Source organism: Phaethon lepturus, unplaced genomic scaffold, assembly GCF_000687285.1.
Source record: "Phaethon lepturus isolate BGI_N335 unplaced genomic scaffold, ASM68728v1 scaffold10263, whole genome shotgun sequence".
In the NCBI taxonomy this organism is placed as follows: Eukaryota; Metazoa; Chordata; class Aves; order Phaethontiformes; family Phaethontidae; genus Phaethon; species Phaethon lepturus.
This window is the reverse complement of record NW_010528400.1, coordinates 25,390-35,129: the sequence shown is the minus strand read 5'-3', so window position 1 is coordinate 35,129 and position 9,740 is coordinate 25,390. Positions and strand designations below refer to the sequence as shown.

Here is a 9,740-nt window from a genome sequence, read left to right as displayed (position 1 = left end):
TTCCTGTTGCCACTTAAAAAAAATCTACTGAAGTTTAATGACTAAAATGTTGATAATGAAACTCTAACAAGAATTGCATGCTTATGAATGAAAATACAAAATAGTTCTACTTTCATTGAAGAGTTGACTTTAAAGACTGGCACTATTTTGGACACTAAAAATACATGGATCAGTATCACTTAAGAATACATAGACATTTTTATGGAACCCAGACTGTGGCTACAAAGGTTCATCTAAGAGTTCAAATTTCAAATAGGAACATACCAATATCAGGAAACATAATATATATCTAGAGTTTAAAAGAAACAACCCTTCTACAAGGTAGGTTTTGAAGAATCCTTACTAAAAACTGCTCTCTCTTTCTTTAATTTCTCCCCATTACTAGTGCCTTAAGTAGCTGGAAATGGTGCTGTACTTCTAAACCATGCAAACAGAAAGTGGTGATCAACACAGGATGTATGGCAAGGCAGATTTTAAAAATGTTAAATTTGGAGGTGTATTTTCTTTTCCACTACAGTAAGAAAGCTCATGGAATAGAAAACAACTTTATACTGTAAAGGGACTCTACAGTACGGTATCACCTAAGAAATCAGACGGGCTAGTAAACTATGCTCTCAGTCTTTTTAAAAGCCAAATGAAAGGCATGTTCAGCTGTACCAACATCAGACTACTTGAGAGTTTCTCTTTGGTGCCTATACTGAATGGGGATGCCCTTGTATGGAATTTTATCCGAGATTTACCACTTTGGGTGGTGAGATGATACTTCAGGTTACATCAGTCAGCCTTTTTCTTCTTGGTTGAGAGGCCAAAAATGCTAGAGGCTTGTTTGTTTTCAGTGGTTGTTGTGCAGTCAAAGAGCTCAAAGATCTACCTAGTGTATAAAAAAATTAAATGTTTTTCAAAGCGTGCAACTCCCTGACACCCAGAATCACTAATGAGAACCAGAATGGAAAGAGTCAGAGATCACCAGAACAAAGATGGCAACTAGAAGAACAATTCCGTTGGGCAGCGGAACACTTCCATTAAGGCTACCAAGAAGACATGCCAATCTGGGTTTGGTTTTATAATATGGCACAAATACATTCATTTTCCATTTAGAAACTTTCAGTTAAATTATGGTTTTTGAAAAGCAATTGGAAGCTCTTGGCATTAATATTAAATCAGTGCTTTAGTTTTAGAAGCTGCTTTGCTCCTACAGTCTTTTTAATCGATCCTTTTTGGGGATTAACCATCTTCAGGTTTCCTGGAACACTGCGTCTCCCTCTGAAATAAAATGGATGAAGTTAGTCATCAAGTGTCACATTCCCTATAAGCTTTAACTGCTAGAAATTTGCATGCTTTTTATATCTGCATAACTGATTACTATTGTCAATTAATAAACCTCAGAGAGGAAAAAACAAGTGTATTTCTGGGTTTGCAGGCTAGCAAAGCATCTAATTATACTGCACACAAACTCAATCTTCATCTCATGATTCCTGACTACTTCCTGTTATCTGAACGATGGTATTTGAAGAACGTGAATAGAATACTAAACACTTGCACAAAGAGAAAGATAACTGGCTAAGGTGACATTTTCATCAGCTACATAATCCCCATTAGGAAATAGAAAAACACTTCATGAAGAGGTAGTCACAGTTCTCTGCAGGTATTCCACTCTGGAGATCCATGCTCTTGAGCCCATGATCTTACATAGGAAACGCTGCCAGCAGGCTTCTGAAGTGGTACACATCATACATACGTACCCACCTACAGGCACCCTGCTAGAGCTGTTTTCATCTTGATCTTCTAAGAGAAATCAGTGGGAATGTAAACAAATCTCCAGGGGGCATATGGTGATTCCACAAACTGGAAGGGTCATTCTCATGATCAAGCAGCATGCATCTCTACTCTTATGCAACGTACATTTGTTTCTCTCCCTGTTCGTTACTACAGTGGAAAGACAGCACTTTAAATACTCTACTGACACTACACAGGGTTTCAATATCTTTCTCAAGTAATTGGCAGTCCATGATGGTAGCCAGAGAAGTATTTTGTTATGCAGTAGAAGCTGTGATGACATGATCTGTGCAAGTTTCAGATTTCTGGGCAAACAGCCAACTAAGTTGTGCTTAGGGCTTGCTCGTCTTCTTGAGATTGACACACCCTTTGTTCCAGCTCTTACAAGCAGTCATAGTCTTGAAGGGACAGTTGCCCCCATAGAGATATGGAGCTGCTTCTACTGAGAGGTTGGAAGATCAGAACCCAAGGCCCCAGTTTGCTCAATAATCAACTGATTATTCAAATTCAAATAAATTGATTAATCAAAATCAATTGATTAATCTGTAGATCACTGTTATAGCTGGACCAAGCAAACAGCATATGTCTATGTGGAATTGTGCAGCAGCAAAACCTCTTTCTACTCAAAACCAGCTGGACTTATCAACTTAAAAGCCAGGTATTTGCAGCCAGTGCAGTGTTGAAACTGAGCTAGTGAGCCCTGCTATATGCCTCAGTATAACAGTAAGGGCTCAGAATGACATTAAATTGGCTGCTCATATTTCATCGGAGACATGAGTCATCAAGACGTCCATGTTTTTTCCCAATTGTCAGCTAGTCTACCTTCTTCTTGTCCCATGAAATACCATAAAAAGGACCTTTACTGAACTTGGCTTCAATATTTGGATGGACAGGAAACTGAATGCATCAACAATTAGTGTTCACAATTACTCCTCAGAATTGTTTCAGTATTGCTTTAATATATAGGTTGGGTTTTCCATACCTGTACCTACAGTTAAAACAAGCATTAAACACAGTTTCTTAGTATGGTTTGAAATCCAATGAAGGTGGGTGTTTTCTGAAAGGCCAAAAGAAGTGAGATAAAAACTCTGGACAGAAAATTTTCAAATTATTCTCAAGAACGTGTTTATTTTCAATCATGCAGGTCTTCTCTTATTTGAAAGAAATTATTTCTCATTAATGTCATCTTGAATGAACAATCTTCAGGCTGTAAATCAAAATGTAATTAAAAAGGAATAAAATAACAATGGTTGTGTTAACCTTGTGATGATCAAAGGGTGCTTACTTGCATTCTAGTATTTCCTTAAAATACAAACTATGCCAAATGCCCATTCTTACCTCCATGTTGCCAACTAAGACCAAAGTTTGACCTGAAAGTTCTAAGTCAGTGATTATAAAAGCCAATGTTTCGCAAACTGGGTCCTCTGCGACTACAGGCAATTTAAAAGATGAACAATTCCCTTCATTTGTGTAAAGTATTTTGGAAAGTTAAAAAAAAAAAAATCCTCTGAGAGAAGATGGGTTGAAAGGGGATATTTTGTTGCAACATGCATCTTCTGAGACTAGCAATTACAGGACACTTTCTTTTCTTTTACACTTTATTTTCTTTTGTTTGATATAAAGAAAATTACAGAAACACCCTGTCATATAATTTCAGGGTAAGTAATGGTCTTCTGAAATAAATTATAAAAAAACCTATCATAATCACAGATCAATGCTAACCCTCAACAAACCTCAATATCTGGTTGATGATATTTAAACTCCCATCAGAGACACCGAATTCTCCTAATTCTAGCTTCCTGACCTTCTCCACATGAGCTATGTTAAGTATCACTGGGGCCAGAAGCAACACACTGGCTATATATGGGGTACATAGGCCCATACAGTGCTGCTTCTGCATTGAGAAACTTTAGTTACAGACTTTAATTCATATTGTGCTACATTAATTCATATTATACTAATATCATCTCCTGGCACATGAAGATCCACTGCTCTGATTTATGAAATCCTGTGATTCTGTGCTTACACAGGATGAAAGGATAAAGCTGGTAAGCAAATATGTCTACACAATTTCATGCTTATAATTTACTCATTACATTTTCAGATGTTCCCAAAATGTATTGTGTGCTCATTTTAATAATATAGGTAACTGGGTTCATGGAAGAGTATTTACTGTGAGATACTAAATACATAGAAACCATACTAGCTCAGGAAGTCTCCAAATATAAAGTATTTGGGAGAGTTCCAGAAGCAAATATTGTTATCTGTCTGATTACACACTTTTGTAGGCATCTACTCATGGCCACTGGAGGCAGGATACTGGGTCTGACACTTTTGGTGTGATTCCCTATATTCTTCATACTTTATGTTCTTAACATTATCAGTTCAGTTAAAAAATAAATCTCCTCCAATTTCAAGCTTTCTCATAAGCACTACAGTCAGAAACTCATTTTATTTCTATATAGCTCAGAGCAGGTGGCTTCTTTTCAAATTTAAATTTCTAACCCATAAAACTAAACAGAACACCGAAGCCTTTATATGTTGTCAGCTAAAATCACTCACATTATCATCCACAAAAAGCTTTACAATCTCTATTGGCTAAAAAGGACCAAGCAAGGTATTATTTAATTGAATTACTCTTAATGAACTAAAGGGTATACTTGTTGCTCCCAACTCTGCAATAATATAGAAAAAAAATGACCCATTTTAAACACAGGTTGAAAGGGAGGAACATCAGAGGTACTGTAAGATTTCAAAAAGGTCACTTAAATATATATATTTTTTCAATATTGCAACATACTTAGTAATAAATAAAACTGATTCAAAAGCAGTATCAAAAATGATGTTAAGATTAATATTTTGTCAATAGGATTATGCCCAGTGATATTTACCATGAACAGAGAGTTGTAATATTCAAAACATAGTACTTAGCAAAAAATAATCAACCAGAAAACAGAGGGAATATAAAGGAAATTTACCTCAGTATCTGATTTTCTCCCTTGCCTGTCACAGCATCTGTTTTTTGCTTTTCAACAATTTTAAGTGTAGCTGAGGTCTGCAATAGCCAAATTTTTACAAAGCAAGTTAAAATCTAACCACAATCACAATTAAAGAAGCAAAATTTTTCCAAACGAATTTTGACCCAATATGGTCTTACTATCATAAAGTACTTCAAGCACGTATTATACTGATGCCTTGTTGATTTGGGGAATTGAACACATACCAAAATCCCTTGCTGTGCAAAAATACCATTATTTTTTAAGCTGGATGATCGGAGAATATGTAATTTCAATCAGCATATTTTTGGTCATACTGCCTATAACTCCACATTTTTAATGAAGAAGCATTATATTTCTAACATACTTCCCTGAATGGGAAACAAAACAAATTACAGCGACGTAGTTGTACTTTTGAATGATTAAACCATTAATAAAGAACAGGAACCACTTTAAAAAAATTAACACATCATGGAAATCTTTGCATACTCTGGAAGTCTACATTACTGGACATACTGAAAAAAACCCAGTTGTTACCCTTGGTATTGCATTTAACAGAATCTGAGCAGGATTAAATCAGTTGATTCTCCTGTTCCTTAGGTCTCCTCCCAGAATTCCTTCCTCACCCGGCACTTGCTGGCTCATCCAGCTGCCTTTACTAAAACTGCTTCTCAGAGGGACAGCTATACCATGGACAGAAAACCAGAAGGTTTAGGGCTTGTCTGGCTGCTGTGCACCCTTGGGTGTCTAGTGTAAGTGAATGGAATTTTCTCAGCCCCTTCAAACAGATCCATCAGACACATGTAATAAATATATGATAATCATGATAGACGATGTATTGGCTACACGACGCCAGTGAAGACTTTTTGAAAGCCTAGAGCTAGATTTTGGAGCTACCTAAAAATGGCACAAGGTTTGGGTTATTACATTACATTACATTACATACTACATTATGACATCACATTTGTGAATGTGTGAAAACATCTTGCACTTGTGAGAAAAAAATTCTGTCACTGAAAAGCAGGTCTCTCTGCTTACAAGACAATGGTTTCTACTGTGCTTCCATGTATGCAATGCACCAGGCAAGTACTCCTGACCTAGTCATAGCAAAGTCAGCTATAACAAAAGCAGAGTCTTTTCAGAGTGCAAGTGTAAAAATGGAATAGGATCTGCACAGATTCACTACCTTGAAGGCAAGAAAGTTTTTGCACTTTAGGAACTCTAGTATTTATCATCTTTCTGAGCAGATGTGATTCTGTGACACATGAAGCAAGACCTATGCTACAATTACCTTCACTGTTTTTTTTTTTAATTTTTATGAATATAGAGTTCCAGTATATATAAGTATTATCCATAGCACTGTTTTTTTGCCAGTACAGTTTAATCCAGGCTTATCCCAACTAAAATGAGCCTATGTTGCACAAGCAGCTTTCCACCTGTACCTATCTATAATTGTGGGCTTTTTCTGCAATGAAATCCCAATCACAAGTCAGACTCTACTATGCTAGTAGAAGTTTGAGCTAAAAATCTGGCCTGAAAGAATGGCCCTTTTAAAGATCTGCTATCATTCTTATTTGCTTGCTTCTCAAACCAGTTTCTGAATACCACCAGAAAATGCTTTGAGATTTGTGGAGTCCAAATCCCAAAGCAACATTTTCTCAGATTGAAAACAAAAAAAGCAAACAGGTATACACCATAAACCACTGGTGCCTCTAGCATGAGTTCTTAAATTAGTGAAATTCTTAATTTATTTTAAAACTATCATTTAAAGTTGACTATGTCTTTATGGATCCAGACAAGACAAACAACAAAAGCACTCAGAAGATACATATATTTTGTAAAAAAGCAGAAAAGCCCTGAATAATGAAAAAGGTAAATGAAAGAAATGGCTTCTCAGAAGCATTTTTCTCTTCTGCTTCTGCTGCAGGCTTCAGGAGAGATCCAAAACAAAGTAGAAAAAAACACAAAACATCTGGGATATTTTAATACCTACCAGTAAAAACTTCTATTTTTTTTTACTGTGAGCTATCGAAAATCACAAACATAATGAGGGAAAAAAGGCCTAAAAAAATTAAATCCATTCTCTGTAACTAAGAGAGTGTCATTGGAATATATTGTTGTCACAGGATAACAATATCCTTTATGATATTTACTTCGGGATGTATGGAAAATGTTAGTCTATGCGTTAAATCCTTCTAACTCAACTGCTGCCAACATTACTCTGCAGACTCTAGAACAGTGAAATTTTAATACATCTGAAAGAGTCTAGACTGAACGTAAGTTTACTTCTGCCTCTATTGTTAAAATGAACTGCTAAAAGGGAGGGCATACATATGTAGATTTAAAAAGAATGTAAAAGCAACAACCAAATCAAAGTCATAGCAGAACAGAACCTGAAGGGACCAGATGAGCCACTGATTTTTTTGCAACCAACAGTCAACCATGATTAGGCTGAACATCAGCCACCATCATGGCTGAACATCTACCATGTTCAGATTAGCAACATAAAAGGTAGATGTCTAATCCAAACTACTCACCTAGGCTCTGCTTATAGCTCAGGAAGAGAGACAGCTAAGTCCCTGGGAACTTCATTTCATGTTGATCTAAAATAGGTGTGATGGTTTGCACCTTAAACATGCTTCTCTCCCCACAGATTACAGAGGATCCCTCTACAACTGCTTTAGATTGGCTGTTTAACATTCAGAGAACTAAAGTTAGGGAGATTAATCTGAAGATTATTATTTTGCTCTCATATAATTCTGAAATCAGGGGGGCAAATAATTCATTACTGAAAATATAATGTACTAACTACCTTGAGTGTCAGTGGCAAAATCCTAGTCCCTAATGCCCCATTTAAGCAACATGCCAGTGCACATACCTCATTTCAAATAATGTTTTATGCGTGTTTAAGTGCTTTTCTAGGCAGCTGAACATGGGCACTCCTTTTGCTAGCATGTTCAGTAATAAAACCATCTTTTATTTCCCACCTTCCTCCTCCAGCAGTTCCCAGTTTCATTGTTAATGCAAAGATATTAAGAGTTATCATGGGCATTTCCTGGGCTCTTTCTCAGTTTCATGCTAGAAAGTTAGTTTAAGCAATTCTTTCACATTTCCCAAAGCAGCAATGAACCACGTGGGAGAATCAGTTGCCCACTGTGCGAACACATAGAAACACTGCTAATTACAGCCTTTCGTCGCAGTTAGCTATGACAGGGATTCCCTAACAGTCATTTCTGACTATCACACTAAGCTCTTACTTTTACATTATTCAGGAATTAAAAGCTCTTTCAGAGTAAGAAGTCTAGAAACCTTTACAGCTTCCTTTACAGGTTTGCCCGGTTTGCAGTATCAGTTTTTATGTATTACATAATTTTCAGTAATAAAATTCAACCTCTGATTTCACAAAAACAAGGTATCTTATCACTTATCTTATGAATTTAATTTAAGTATGTGCTGTATTATTATTCTGAGCTGGCTGGCTAGTTTGTCTTTAAAAGAAAAAAGGGGAAATACGAAAAAAAGGAATTGCTACTTAAGGTGGGTGTCACTGCTGCTAATAGTTTGGTTCTGTTCTTTTCAGTTGAAACATTAAACTAGCATACCAATCTTGTGACTAATGGATGGACAAGCAAGTATCAGAAAATCACTTCAGCCTTCTCAGTTAAGGGCACTTTGACTCTCCTTGGGAACATGTAAACTCCAATTGATACAAATGCAAAAAAAAAAGTATTTAAAAATAAACTATCTGTAGCAATTTTTCAATTTCTAGCTCTTAAAAAAAGCAGCTTTTGTAATGGATTTGGTAGATGAATGAAGTGATAAAAGACTTTGACCTAATGGCATTAACAGATGTTGTTGCTATATTAAGAAAGCATAAAGATTTTTAAAAGTTATTGAGTCACAGAGTTTTTTTCTTACCTGTAAGATCTCTGAGAGGTACATGCGCCGCTCATCATTAGCTTTGTGGTAAGCCTACATTTAAAATAAGGGATATAGGCTACCATTAAGCTATTAAAACTATAAGCTATTAAGCTATTTTTAAACTATTTTAAAAGTTGAATCGTACATGAAGAAACAAATATAGGGCAGAGTTTTTTTCCAGTGACAAATTTTGTGGAACTATTCTATTGTGTGTTCCACACACATTGTCAGTTTGTCAGACAACATAATGGCTTTTATAGATTAGAGATATACAGTGATTACAAACCTTTGCTTCTTGTTCCAGCCTAAGTTCATAGTCTTTTAGCTGATTCTGGAGACTTTTCGTCTCTTCTTCCAGTTGTTTAAGAATCTCCTTTAAGGAACCCTGTGGTTATAGCGAATAAAATGATGGTTTATGAATATTTCCATTCTGTATAAAGAAGCCATCACAATAGCCCTTATTCTTCAAGCATTATGATGCTTGTCATTCTGTTTGCTTCTTCTGCACTTTTTGTTTGCATGGTTCTGGCTGGCACACTGCAGAGACAAAGGCAATTAACCATATGCTATAATTATCAGTTATGCACTACACATTTCCTCTGTGTTAAAATGATCATAGAATCATAGAATCATAGAATAGGTTGGGTTGGAAGGGACCTTTAAAGGTCATCTAGTCCAACCCCCCTGTCATAAGCAGGGACATCTTTCACTAGATCAGGTTGCTCAGAGCCCCGTCCAGCCTGGCCTTGAATGTTTCCAGGGATGGGGCATCTACCACCTCTCTGGGAAACCTGTGCCAGTGGTTCACCACCCTCATTGGGAAAAATTTCTTCCTTATATCTAGTCTACATCTGCCATCTTTTAGTTTAAGACCGTTATCCCTTGTCCTATCACTACAGGCCCTGCTAAAAAGTTAGTCCCAGCTTACTTAAAAGCCCATTTCTTATAAGCCTCTTACTTTTAGCACTCAGGAGTACTGAAAGGCTGCAGCAAGGTCTCCCTGGAGCCTTCTCTTCTCCAGGCTGAACAACCCCAACTCTCTCAGCC

At 36.5% G+C, this 9,740-nt stretch overlaps 1 protein-coding gene across 1 annotated transcript in view; it reads right to left on the bottom strand.

Moving 5' to 3' along the window:
• Positions 1–1,160: 1,160 nt before the first annotated feature.
• Positions 1,161–9,740, bottom strand: part of LOC104618145 (coiled-coil domain-containing protein 169-like) — a gene marked incomplete at its 5' end in the record, with an annotated part of 31,935 nt that continues 23,355 nt past the window's right edge. Inside the window, 4 exon segments of the mRNA XM_010283668.1 lie at positions 1,161–1,263; positions 4,755–4,831; positions 8,691–8,744; positions 8,980–9,078. Coding sequence (XP_010281970.1) covers positions 1,161–1,263; positions 4,755–4,831; positions 8,691–8,744; positions 8,980–9,078 — 333 coding nt within the window.